Source organism: Schistocerca gregaria, chromosome 3 (assembly GCF_023897955.1).
Source record: "Schistocerca gregaria isolate iqSchGreg1 chromosome 3, iqSchGreg1.2, whole genome shotgun sequence".
Taxonomy (NCBI): Eukaryota; Metazoa; Arthropoda; class Insecta; order Orthoptera; family Acrididae; genus Schistocerca; species Schistocerca gregaria.
Window position 1 is genome coordinate 207,273,792 of NC_064922.1, and position 14,574 is coordinate 207,288,365.

At 42.7% G+C, this 14,574-nt stretch overlaps 1 protein-coding gene across 1 annotated transcript in view; it reads left to right on the forward strand.

Annotated features, from left to right (window-relative positions):
- The first annotated feature begins 718 nt into the window (after positions 1-718).
- Positions 719-14,574, forward strand: part of LOC126354843 (methanethiol oxidase-like) — a 161,045-nt gene continuing 147,189 nt past the window's right edge. Inside the window, exon 1 of the mRNA XM_050004822.1 lies at positions 719-911. Within this exon, the coding sequence (XP_049860779.1) occupies positions 866-911 (46 nt within the window). The 5' untranslated portion in view covers positions 719-865. The remainder of the gene's footprint in view (positions 912-14,574) is intronic.

The following is a 14,574-nucleotide window of genomic DNA, read 5'->3' on the forward strand; positions in this document are numbered from 1 at the left end:
CCCAAATAAAGCAGGGTATTGTTTGAATTGTTGTGTTATTCACCACCTCTAAAGGCAGATGGCACTTTCGTTGCTCTTTCATTTTTCGACAGTTATGTGTAGGTACTATTCTTGAACTTTGTATTTATTCTGTTTCTTTGAGTGTAATCGGTAAAGTTCTTTATTGTATCTTTTCTGAGATTTGACATACATTGTATTCCAGAAGGTTCTTCGAGATCTTGTGTTTGTTTTTTAATACTGTTTCTACTATATTTTTTGATCAATAAATATGTCGTTTGTCAGTAGGATGTTTCGTTTTATTTATGAATATATGATAAAACGTAGTTCCTAAACAGTCACAATTTTCAGGAAAAATAAACGAGACATACTAGCGCGTCCATGGCCACCCGCTACAGAATGTGGCCTGATATGACGCTGACGCCTTAGTGCGCCCCCAGAAAACATTGGTTCACAAGAGTAAATTTTATCTTTTACTTATAATATAAATACATTTTATATTACTTTTAGCAATACAGTTTGAGATTCTATTAAAAAAGTAATTGGTTACGGGTCAACGCAAGGCCAATTACAGTGGCACCGAACGTGTGAAAGAGAGTCCGTTGGTGTTGCGTGACACGTACAAACAAAGCTGTTCGATCAGGGTTTCCACAACGTGCACACATTACCACGTAATGTCAACATTTCGGGTGTTCCCCGTCACCGCTCCGCCTGGCTACTTCAGTCGCGTGTTGACACGGCCCAGCGAGTGCTAGTTATCTCTGCTCAAGGCCAGCCGGTGGAATATCTTTGGTCGCGCCCCCGGTTCCCACGCAGTCTAGAGGCAGCTCGTGCGGCGTGAGCATCGGAAAGCCAGAAGCACCGTGACATGGCGGAACAGGCAGCGAAGATCTCGCAGCAGAGGAGCTGCAAAGGTTAGTTAATTGCAGCTGCATCTGCGACTGACTTCCACTGCTCTTGCACAACCTGCTGCGAGACGTCTCCGAATTGTACGAGCACCTGTCGCAACTTTCCACCGAAAGCATTCAGCCATTCTTCGTCCTTAAGATATTTATGTTTCGACATTGATTTGACGTTACTTCACACATGCTTAGCCGTTTTTAAGTTCAGCTTTGTGGAGACATTTTCAGCAGTAAATATTATCTTCTTTTATGCAGCGTGTCCTGTACCTGTGTCGGATGCCACGTGGACCTTTGTTTACAAACATTTGCTTACGTCAGTGCAGCCGGCAAGTAAACATTAAGTCATATTGTGGCAAAACATTGATACAGGAAGTGCTCTTTCGCACATGTCAACTCTTTAGCAAATCACCATTCCTCACGTTTTAACTGAGTCTTCTTTTTAAACTATGTCTAAGTGGTAGTATGTCGTTTAGAGTATAATGTTAGGTTAAAGTGATGAAAATTTGACTCGGGCAAGAAGAATACCCGGCTCAGCACTTTTAGGAATTTCTAGTTCAATATCTATCGTAAAGTGAAGGGTAAAGAAAGAGACATTGGTCGGTGATGGAAATTGTAACCAAACTGTTCTTTTATAACAATGGAACAGAGCTGTCCCGATAAAATAGAAGATAGAAGCTGTGCATTTGTTTAGTGTGAACGGTGCTGCCATTGAACATTTTTTAGGGGAAGAGGCTGGAGGGAGTAGGGTTCAAACATTGTCACGTAGTAGTGCAGATGGGGATTCCAATCTATGTGGTGTAGATACGAATTTTGTAGTGGCATACCCGCAATTTTCATAGGCGACGTGAGGTATATATACATAATACGCACCAAATATTCGTCAGAGATTCGTCCAGTATGTAGTCCAAGTTTTCTGAGTTTACCTTCCAGTTTGCTGTTCATAACGAATAGTGAGCTAAATGACGTGCGAATTTAGATTAAGATAGGTTGAGACTATCACATTCAAATCCTAATATATAGGCATCTTAACCTGGACTGATGATTTGACAGTAGTTAGCATTTACCCAACAAGTCTGCAGCTGTGTTTTTGATAGGTGATGCTTCACAATTGCAGCGTGTTTTATGAAGTTCACAACTACCTGTTGTGATCTGAAAAGTCATCGTGTGGACACAAAAAAATACGCGTGCGTGCTCAATCAGTTTCTGTAATAGCCATTCAGTCACAAGTTAAATAAAGGTATAGTCAAAATTACTTGAAAATTTCTATCTTCGCATTTTTAAATATGAACAAAACTGCAGGTTGAACGTGTATAGTGGTTGTCTATAAACAGCACCATCTGGAACGCCGACACCTACCTAAACACTACTGTCTTCAAACGACAGAAGCTATCGAAAAGCAAGATTTACGTGACAACTTGTTGCTATTTCAAACATCAGCATTAAAATATAATAAGTGCTGCAGCGTTCACCATTAACTGCTTTTACGTCCATCGATACGTTCAACCTGCTATTTTGTCCATAAGTGACAAGTAAACATGACTTATTTGCCGGTTTGACTTAGCATACATCAAAATTGAAACAGGTAATTATTGATATAATGATGGATTGTACATATGCTAAGGCAACTTTTTACCACCCGATGATAGGGAAGAATGAAAAAGGTATCAAAATAAATTCATGAAGCAGCTGTTGATGGGTTTTCTAACATGACTTTCATTAAATCTGTACAAGTGTCGCTGGGTCAAGCGTGAGTTACGTAACTGGTTTCTTATCGCCCTGTTCAGAGTGTAATAAATGTAAACAAGGCGATTACAGTTTCTGAAATGGATTAATATTAGCTTGAGCGCATCTTACTACGACAAACGCCGGCTTGATACTGTACGGCTATTATTTTCTGCCATGAAAAATGCTTGTTCGCTGCAGCTAACAGTGTTTAAGTATGAAGACATCCTCAGTTAAGTGATGGTCTGTTAGAATCATTCGGGAGGAGTGATGTTCAGTGTCTGGTAAAGTCATCCTCATCTCCTTTGTGCGACCTCCCTAACGCACTACTCACAGACTCTGTAACAAAGCCACGAATAATTCCTTCTCCATCTTCTTCGACTGCAAAAAACTGCTGTTTATACAGAAAGTTTTTAAATAAAAGGTAGCTAGCTAATTACAAGTGTTACAGGAAAACTGATTTAATGACATCACCCCTGGGAATAAGAGGCATGTATGGTGTTGAATCACCCTTGCACACATTCAGACGTCGCACAAACTAATTAGAAAGTAGTACTTGTTCTTATTCGCGAATAAGGTTGCTCTGGAACGCATACTTGATACAGAGTAGTATGAACCAAAGCTTGTAAGTGCAGTTCCACGAGCTCGCTATGACACATGTTTAGGAAAATATACGTTCATTTTCCTTTAGAAATTCAGAAATAGTAACTCTTTCATAAACAGTGTGTTTCACTTCTTTTCGATATTTATTTGTATCATGAAATGGCTATTACATGAGAGCTTATAGTTTTTAATGTAGGCCGTCCTTTAACAGTACTATTTACAGTAATTTCACAAAAATAAGGCTTCAGGGTATCACGCTAGCTAGTGCTACATCGGCACTGTCAGTTATCTATGGGGAGCTTGTTTAATGATAATGGAGCGTATTTTCTAAGAGACTTATGCACACGTACAGGAGCTAACGCGAGATACGGACAACAGTCTTTACAGTCTTACAACCTTGAGCCTTGTGAGACTCATGATGTGCCAAATTAAGTCCACCGTCGTCACCCATCAGTTAGTGCGTCTGACTCCTTTATTCGCTTGTAATTGTTTCCTGCCTGTTTGGCGAGGGGATCAGAGTAGCTGTCTTTGGAACGACAGCTTCAGCGGACCGTTGACGTGGAGTGTTGTGGAAACCATTTCACAATTCAGATTCCACCCAGCTATTCGTATACATACCTTTAAGAAAGCAAAGGTCTGGTGTCGGTCTCCCGATGCTACAAGGAATTATCCCCTCGATTTTGAAAACGTGAAAAATCACAAGTTGCAATGTGTTTTTGGTAGCAAGATGAGCTTACCTGTTGGACCGTATCCACATGAGTGCTTTGGTCTTGAAATCAACAAACTGCAATGTCCTCAATATTACGAGGATACTCCGTAAAAGCTTGTGTAGAGAGCAGATCCAGCCATGAATATCTTAAAAAAAGCATTATTTTATTGCCATGAGAGATTTTGTGCTGTCATGTTCAGCTTTGAATGGTTACTCTCGTTGTAGTACAGCATTAGATTGGTCAGCAGCAAGTCGCGCTCTCTTAACTTTGGTTCTTCTGAACGTCCTTCCTATGATTACGTGTGATGCCTACACGTAAACAGCTAGTGCGTCCTCTCAGAAGTGTACAAGGCAGAAAACGAGACAAAACAACGTTCACTAGAACGAACTGTAAAAAGCGGATGACGTGCTGTTGTCGAATCTAACGCTTATGAAACAAGTGTAGCCACCTGAAGATGAGCATGGTGGCCCGAAATTGACCACTGCAATAAAATAGTCTTTTAATAGTGTTTGAGGTAAGTTTTGCTCTACATCAACAATGCTTAATTGAATAATAGCCGCTGAGTTCAAGATGCAGCAGGGATAAAATAAGTTTATACTGCCTTTAATACTGAAATTAGAGAGACCTGTACAAGAACTGAGTAGTACAGAGTAATGAAAACATTATTTAAACCAGATTTCACCCTGCTCAGAAAAAGCACAGTGTACAAGGTAAAAGAGGGATTTTCTACGACAGAAAACAAAAGAAAGTATAACTCCGTGGAGTGTTGCTAAAGCCATTATTTAGAGCCAAAGGATGGTGTATTGTCTCAGTAAAGGTACAGGCTGCATGTGAGGGGATTTCGACGAACATAAGGATGACTATGGTCAGATAGGAGGAACCTGTATCGTTTATCAGCGAGAAACTGTGGCAAACTAAAACGACCATGCACATATCCCCCATACTATAAGACTTCCAGCATCTGCCTGAACATAGTCTCATTTGGTATTAGATGTACACTGTCAGATCAAAGGTAGGAGGACATCGACATGTAATTCGGAATTGACCGCCAGGTGTCACGAGAAGCGGAACCGCTGGTATAAATGGAAGTAGGAAATGTTGTGTTGTCAGCAGAGAAGCAGTAACAACAGAATGTGTCTGAGAGCGCAATGACTTCTAACGTGGTTGGTCTTTTTAACAAGACAATTCAACCCTTCTAAAGCTGCTCAAGTCAACTGTTGGTATCCTTTGCGTATAAAAGTGGGATCCTCGCCAGTTTACGGTAGTCAGTTTTAGCCCTGACGACGACCATGGAGGTAGTGGTCGAAAGCTTGGAGTTTTATCCTGAATTGACGCGGCATGTACACTGAGAGACTTTTATTCAAGAAATACGTCGCGAAAGACTTTGTAGCCAACTTTTAGTATGGTTGGTAAGTGAAAATCAGAATTAACGACAGACCAGGCAGACTTCATGTACTTTGCGTAGGACTGTTGGGAGAAAGTCGCACGAAATCAGCGTAAGCAATCACTCGTGAGTTCAGAAAGGCTGCTGGTAGTCCAGATAGTACAAAGACTGCACATAGGGAGTTAAAAACACATTTCTGTAGTCACTCCTAAGGGACGCTTAAGGTGGCGTAACGAGCAACGTCAGTGGACACTGGATGATTAGAAATGGGTGATTTGCAGTGATGAACCCCGCTGCCGTCTGGGAATCCGATGGAAGGACTTGGCTAATGACTGGAAAACAATACCTAACGCGTTCATTGCCAACAGCCATGTACAGGGGATGTGGTGTTACGATATGACTTGTTGTTTTTTGTTTTTTTAGAGCATAGGGCGTGGTCCACTTATTGCGATTAAGAGAATGCTAAATGGGAATGGATATTAACACATTTTATAGCAATATGTACTACATAAAGTAGTGGAACATTGGGGAGCCAATGATTGATTGTATCAGCATAATAATGTGTCCTGTCATCAAGCAGCATATGTCAGGCAATTGTTCTTGTCCATTTCGTGAAATGGACTGGCATGCTCCAAGTCCCAATATGAACGCAATGGCACACCTTTGGGATGAATTACAATGTCGTCATCTTTCCGGTGGCTTCAGAAGAGTTAAAGAGGTCATAAAGGCGAAGGGTTGATACACCTCATATTAATATCCACTAACATGCGTATTTATATACTACCATTGCGCCGGCCGGTGTGGCCGTGCGGTTCTAGGCGCTTCAGTGTGGAACCGCGTGACCGCTACGGTTGCAGGTTCGAATCCTGCCTCGGGCATGGATGTATGTGATGTCCTTAGGTTAGTTAGGTTTAAGTAGTTCTAAGTTCTAGGGGACTGATGACCACAGATGTTAAGTCCCATAGTGCTCAGAGCCATTTGAACTACCATCGAGATGTAGGAAAGTGTACTTTCCAACAGTTTAAACTACGAGATGTGTGGGTGGTGGTATAAGACACCCGGAAAGTGCATCTACGTGATTACTCTGCTATTCACAAGAAAGTGTCTGGCAGAGGGTTCAATGAACCCCCTTCAAGCTGTCTCTCTACCGTTCCACCCTCGAACGGCACGCGGGGAAACGAGCACTTAAATTTTTCTATGCGAGCCCTGATTTTTCTTATTTTATCGTGATGATCATTTCTCCCCATGTGGGTGGGTACCAACAGAATGTTTTCGCAATCGAAGGAGAAAACTAATGATTGAAATTTCATGAGAAGATCCCGTCGCAACGAAAAACGACTTTGTTTTAATGATTGCCACTCTAATGCAGGTATCATGTCTGTGACACTATCTCCCATATTTCGCGATAATACAAAACGAGCTGCCCTTCTTTGTACTTCTTCGATGCCATCCGTCAGTCTCACCTGGTGTGGATCCCACACCGCACTGCAATACTCCAGAATAGGGCGGACAAGCGTGGTGTAAGCAGTCTCATTAGTAGACCTGTAAATCAATTTTCAACAACTGTCTCGTCAGGTTACTGTAACTTTGTAAATCTGTACTCCGCAAGTCACCTTACAGTGTGTGGCGAACGACGAACGGGAAAAATTGTGGGCAAACCGTATTAGCTATAATGTATCTTACTTTTTCGTTGTCGTATCGCGAAACGTGTGTGGAAAGTAATATGTTGGCCAACTCTTCCCAGAAAGAACTCTTGTTTCCATTAAAGAGTCCCAACTTCATAAATCGTTTTTCTTATTAGAGTCATGCGTCTCGTTTTTTTATCTAGTTGAGTTTTATTTAAAAAACTGTACTTCTGATCTTTGAAATTGTTTTTCCGAAAAATTACTTTTCGGCCTAGGGAAACCACTGTAACTGTAGTGTTTATTATTTATTTAGATAATGCATAAGTACATAAGTCACACAAAACAGAATAATAAAATACGACACCGTCATTTTAAAATATTAAACTAATGTTATTGTAGCAAGTGACCATTTAGATATTTATATCAGAGCTCTGCTAGGGAACTCAACTATGGAACAGTCTTCGGATAAGCACTTATGAAGTCCTTCCAGTCCCCTAGAAATCTTATTATTGGAGGTTCACTACTGTTGTGTTATACTGTTTGCTCCATTGTACCATGCATTCTGGACGGCATACAATACCTTGTTTGAAAGACATGAGTTGCATAATACACTACTGGCCATTAAAATTGCTACACCAAGAAAAATTGCAGATGATAAACGAGTATTCATTGGACAGATATATTATACTAGAACTAACATGTTATTAAATTTTCACGCAATTTGTGAGCATAGATTCTGAGAAATCAGTATCCAGAACAACTACGTATTGTGACGAGCCAGTTGCTCGGCCACCATTGACCAGACGTTATCAGTTGGTGACAGATCTGGAGAATGTGCTGGCCAGGGCAGCAGTCGAACATTTTCTGCATCCAGAAAGGCCCGTACAAGACCTTCAACATGCGGTCGTGCATTATCCTGCTGAAATGTATGGTTTCGTAGGGATCGAATGAAGGGTAGAGCCACGGGTCGTAAAACATCTGAAATGTAACGTCCACTGTTCAAAGTGCCGTCTATGTGAACAAGAGGTGACCGAGACGTGTAAACAATGGCACCCCATACCATCACGTCGGGCCGGGTGATACGCCAGTATGGCGATGACGAATACACGCTTCCAATGTGCATTGACCGCGATGTCGCCAAACACGGATGCGACCATCATGATGCTGTAAACAGAACCTGGATTCATCCGAAAAATGACGTTCTGCCATTCGTGCACCCAGGTTCGTCGTTGAGTACACCATCGCAGGGGCTCCTGTCTGTGATGCAGCGACAAGTGTAACCGTAGCCAAGGTCTCAGAGCTGATAGTCCATGCTGCTGCAAACGTCGTCAAACTGTTCGTGCAGATGGTTGTTGTCTTGCAAACGTCGCCATCTGTTGACTCAGGGATAGAGACGTGGCTGCACGATCCGTTACAGCCATGCGGATAAGATGCCTGTCTTCTCGACTGCAAGTGATGCGTGGCCATTGGGATCCAGCACGGCGTTCCGTATTACCCTCCTGAACCCACAGATTCCATATTCTGCTAACAGCCATTGGATCTCGACCAACGCGAACAGCAATGTGGAGATACGATAAACCGCAATCACGATAGGCTACAATCCGACTTTTGTCAAAGTCGGAAACGTGATGGTACGCATTTCTCCTCCTTGCAAGAGGCATCACAACAACGTTTCACCAGGCAACGCCGGTCAATGCTGTTTGTGTAAGATAAATCGGTTGAAAACTTTCCTCATGTCAGCTCGTTGTAGGTGTCGCCATCGGCGCCAACGTTGTGTGTATGCTCTGAAAAGCTAATATATGCATATCACAACGTCTTCTTCCTGTGTGTTAAATTTCGCGTCTGTAGCACGTCATCTTCGTGGTGTGGCAATTTTAATGGCCAGTAGTGTACATGCCTGACTCTGATGACACTAAGGCGGCTCCAGACGTTTCTAGGCACGTATGTGCCTGTAGACTGTACGGTTGTATCAGTCTGATTCTCCAGGCCTCGGTAAGCAATCGGTGTCAGATTAGTTCCCGAGCACTCTCGCAATTTGTGGTGGATGCAGGCTTTTTAGATTTAGGTCTGGCACGTGGATGGCGAGAACTTCCTGTTGCACGGTTTACTCCATTTCTCGGTCCTCTGCATGTTGGATAAGGTCAGGAGCAACGGAATTGATGTTGGTTTTAGCACCTTGTCGCATCTGTTTCTTCGTAGCTGTGTGTGAGAATTTTTTGATACGTTACTGAACTTTAACCTCCCCTTACCCCGCATGTCGTAAACTAGGTATTAACCGCGATGTACTACAAAGACAAGTATTGTTTCAGAAGGAATTTTCAACAAGCAGTGAATTGTTCTCTGATCTGAAACATCCTAGCAGATTAAAAATGCGTGCTGCATAAGAACCTGGGACCTTCGCCTTCCACCTTCCAGATTTCGAAGTAGTTCTCCTGCATGTCTTGCGGTAAGAACACTCCTGGAAGAAAGGATATTGCGGATACATGGCTTAGCCCATGCTGTGTGGTACCACTGGTGACACAGCAGACTTGGTTACCGGCAGAATGACAACGCATTACCGCTCAGTGGAGTTTGTCTGCCGGAGCGTAACAGTGACAAACACTGGTTACTTAATCAGTCGAGTGCAGAGATAGCGTCACACATGAGGAAGCGCAGATAACTTGCCACCAAATTACGTAACCGATAAAATATACTCTTTCGTACTCTGTAGCACTGGTGATATGTTTAGAGTCGAAAAGTTTCCTGTTTGAATACTTTTAGGCTTGTCACTCGCTTTCTTTATGTAATTTATAGCTAGTTTCTGCACCCAGCAAGGAATGTTACACATAAACTGCCACGACACCACATCCACACACCTGGCAGTACCTCCCCTAAGGGCTGCGAAAGTGGACACGAGTTGGCCAATTGCAGTTCCATCGTGTAGCCAGTAAGCAACACCAATCGTTCGCAGTTAATTTCTACAAACGTCTAACTGACCGGAAGGAGCTGCGCGATGGTCTTATACACTACTGGCCATTAAAATTGCTACACCACGAAGATGACGTGCTACAGACGCCAAATTTAACCGACAGAAAGAAGATGCTGTGAAATGCAAATGATTATCTTTTCAGAGCATTCACACAAAGCTGGCGCCGGTGGCGACACCTACAACGTGCTGACATGAGGAAAGTTTCCAACCAATTTCTCATACACAAACAGCAGATGACTGGTGTTGCCTGGTGAAACGCTGTTGTGATGCCTCGTGTGACGAGGAGAAATGCGTACCATCACGTTGCCGAGTTTGCTAAAGGTCGGATTGTAGCCTATCGCGATTGCGGTTTATCGTATCGCGACATTGCTGCTCTCATTGGTCGAGATCCAATGACTGTTAGCAGAATATGGAATCGGTGGGTTCATAAGGGTAATACGGAACGCCGTGCTGGATCCCAGCGGCCTCGTATCACTAGCAGTCGAGATGACAGGCATCTTATCCTCATGGCTGTAACGGATCGTGCAGCCACGTTTCGGCCCCTGAGTCAACAGATGGCGACGTTTGCAAGACAGCAACCATCTGCACGAACAGTTCGACGACGTTTGCAGCAGTATGGACTATGAGCTCGGAGACCATGGCTGCGGTTACCCTTGACGCTGCATCACAGACAGGAGCGCCTGCGATGGTGTACTCAACGACGAACCTGGGTGCACGAATGGCAAAACGTCATTTTTTCGGATGAATCCAGGTTCCGTTTACAGCATTATGATGGTCGCATCCGTATTTGCCAACATCGTGGTGAACGCACATTGGAAGCATGTATTTGTCATCGCCATACTGGCGTATCACCCGGCGTGGTGGTATGGGGTGCCATTGTTTACACGTCTCGGTCACCTCTTGTTCGCATTGACGGCACTTTGAACAATGGACGTTACATTTCAGATGCCTTACGACCCGTGGCTCTACCATTCATTCAATCCCTGCGAAACCCTACATTTCAGCACGATAATGCACGACCGCATGTTGCAGGTCCTGTACGGACCTTTCTGGATACAGAAAATGTTAGACTGCTGACCTGGCCAGCACATTCTCCAGATACGGCCAGAAGGGGTTGTTCTGGGTACTGATTTCTCAGGATATATACACCCAAATTGCGTGAAAATATAATATGTTAGATCTAGTATAATATATTTGTCTAATAAATACCCGTTTATCATCTGCATTTCTTCTTGGTGAAGCAATGTTAATGGTCCTTAGTGTAAGTGTTTTTATTGATCTCGGATTTGTATCCATCTCTTGCTGGCTCTCTTCTCCCGTAGGAGCATCACTGCATGCAGAGGAATAGCACACTGTCTCACATTGTGAAGGGGCACATACCTCTTTGCCTGGGATACCAGCTGTCATTCTCACAGACAAACAGGTGTGTCGGTACCAAGCAAAATGCCTCTTTTCCCGTCATTCATACTGGGAAGACGACGTAGATATTCTGGACTTTATTTGCTGGAAACAAGTGGTGGAGAACTTTAGGAACACCGATTCTGCTCCTTTTATGATAAGTAACATCTAACTGTAGATGCCAGATACACCGGCGTATTGTCGATTTACAGATTTCACAATGGCAAGACACTTGACTTTCATTGAGGGAAAGGGTGGTACAAATACATTTCCATTCTTAACGTGGTTTGCCTAAACCGCCCAACACACTTGCCAGGATGGTTCCTTTCAGCAGGAGACGACACAATTCCTTAGCCAGCTTGAACTTTTTCTCGGTCTCTAAAGAGCACGCCGTCAAGGGGCATTGAATATTTTTTTTTCTTGCCATCGATCTTTTGGAGCAACAGCACTGCTGCAGCCCCGGCTAATAGGCTACTAATGAAAAGCTCTCGGCTTCCCAGCCGAATGGAGGTGTTGAAATTGGCACTGAGATCTTGCTTCGCAAAATAGTACTTGTTGCAATGCTAGCCTTTAAATACAGGGTGTTTCAAACATAAATAGTATCACGTGATTAAAATTATCGATCGCTGCGCCTCGGATCAGTTATCGGAGGACAGAATACTTTGTCTAGTTTATATTCATCGCCGGTCGATGGCTGTTCTCTGCTTAGTTAACGCCGCAATTTGTAAAATAGCTACTCCGCAGCAGAAATCTTTTGTATTCTCGAGTTTGCGAAGTGTAATTTCAGAAGGATGAGGTACCAAAATGATACTTTGGAGAAACATTCGCAGATTTGTACACACAGGATGTGTATGTAAAGGAAAGCGACCTGGCTGCCCTCGTATTCCCGACGAAAATGTCCCGCGAATTCAAACCGCTTTCGAACGTAGTGCTACAAAATCAACTTACAATTAATGCCAGTCTGGAGTTACAAAGGCCTAAAACAACAATTTGCTGTGCCTTGAGACGTCGGTTGGTGATGAAGTCGTACAAGTTACAGCTCTTACAGGTTCTATGTCATGGTAAACGCAAACATGTGGCATTTTCTGAAGAGCTTCAGAATTTTACTAACAACACTTTCGCACAATGTATCGTTTTCAGTGATGAAGCTAATTTCCACCTTAAAACTGTGTGTTGTGTTGGCTGAAGAGGCCTAAAGGCAGGCTGGCGTGAGGAGGGAAGAACCGTATTGACGTTGAGGTCTGGAACATGACAAGGAATTAGAATTCAGAAAGCGGACGTAATTAGTTTGATACTTAACTTTAATCCATTAATGATGAACGTCGCTCTTGACGGTACATGATTCACAATATTATCTGTTCAGCATACATTCATAGTAACTGAAGATGGCGCCTTGCTAGGTCGTAGCAAATGACGTAGCTGAAGGCTATGCTAAACTGCCGTCTCGGCAAATGAGAGCGTATGTAGACAGTGAACCATTGCTAGCAAAGTCGGCTGTACAACTGGGGCGAGTGCTAGGAAGTCTCTCTAGACCTGCCGTGTGGCGGCGCTCGGTCTGCAATCACTGATAGTGGCGACACGCGGGTCCGACGTATACTGCCGGACCGCGGCCGATTTAAAGGCTACCACCTAGCAAGTGTGGTATCTGGCGGTGACACCACAGTGTGAAAGTAAACAAACAATATTAGAGTACGGGGCCTACAAAACCCAAATAAACATGTACGAGATTAACACAAAGTCGATGTGTTTTGTGCGATATACCATTCATCTGTTTACGGCACATTCTTCTTTGATGGAAACAACGGTTAGTAGTATCTTTCTATGTTACAAAACTGGTTGTTTCTGTGGCTAGAGGAGGACAAAATTTTCCAATAAGACGGGGTACTCCCTCACTGGGGTCGCAAAGTGCGTGAATATTTGGATGAAACAGTACCGAGCCGTTGGATTGGTCGTCGAACAGCCAGCAACTTAATACTTCTCACCTGGCCTCCACAATCATCCGATCTGACACCCTGTAACTACTTGCTGTTGAGTTTCATTAAGGACAACGTTTATGCACCAACGCTACCACAGAAACTAGAAGAGTTAAAGAACTAGGTCCGTACTGTCATAACACCAATGACGATGAACATGCTTAAGAACCTGGGAGGAATTACAGAAACGATGTGATATTGTTCGTGTCCCTGGTGGAGGATTTATTGAACATCTGTAATCATAGCTTGAGAGATTCGTAAATGTGTGTCTCAAGTTTCATAGTTTTATGTCCTACAGTTTAATAAATATATACGTTAGAAATACATCTTTTCTTTTTGAAACATCCTGTAGAACTGTCTCAGCTATATGCAGCTCCTCAGCACGCGTCAGATAAAATAATCTGAGGGCGAGAACTCTAGAATCCTAGAGCAATTCCTAATATTTGGTACAGTTTTCGCCTATGTTGCATTGTGATTTGGAACAGCAACTGTTACAAAAGAAATTGAAACAATTGTGTGTCGGTCACGTTTTCGTAGGAAAAAAGTAGCTGACATTGATTACTGCTTTGTCTTTTTGACGTGGTGCATGTGTGAATCACTAAACATGAAATATTGCTGAGGCGCTAAGATGCCCTTAGAAATCATAAGAGATGAGGAGTAGGTGACAGAAATCTAAAGCTAATCATTTTTAGCGCTGAACTCAGAACTCATAATTAATGTAGAACGCTATACAAAGAACCAATATGAAAAAAATAATTTTCTCATAACAATTTTGTTGGAGTGACAATTTTCCGCTTGAAGTATATAAATATTAGTTTCATAAATTTAAAGCCTTATTTTTTCTGTAATTTAGTCTCTAGAAGCGTTTCACCATTCACATTAACGCAGCTTCAGTGAATTTAATCTGCAGTAACACAGATGTGTTTTTATATGCGATGCTTCCAGATTAGAAAACAGTTCGCGCTATAATTTTTACATTAATAAATTATCACTGTTATTCATATGCCTGTCCGAAATGTGCGCTTATCATCATCTGGTCCTAGGTTCGAGGTCGCACCGTCACTTCACCTCGAGATCTTGTTTTGAATAAAGAAGATTTTTAGATTCAGGTTTATCTGACGTTTGGATTTCTGGTTTGTAGGTTATCTGGAGTGCATCTGGGAAGAGTTGCTGAAAGCGTTTAGGTGCCATCATTCTCATAATCTGTTGGGATGTTACTGTACTATTTTCTCTATTAATATGGACTGGGTGTCATTTGCAATGTACACGTGATCATTGTCTAGGATTCTATC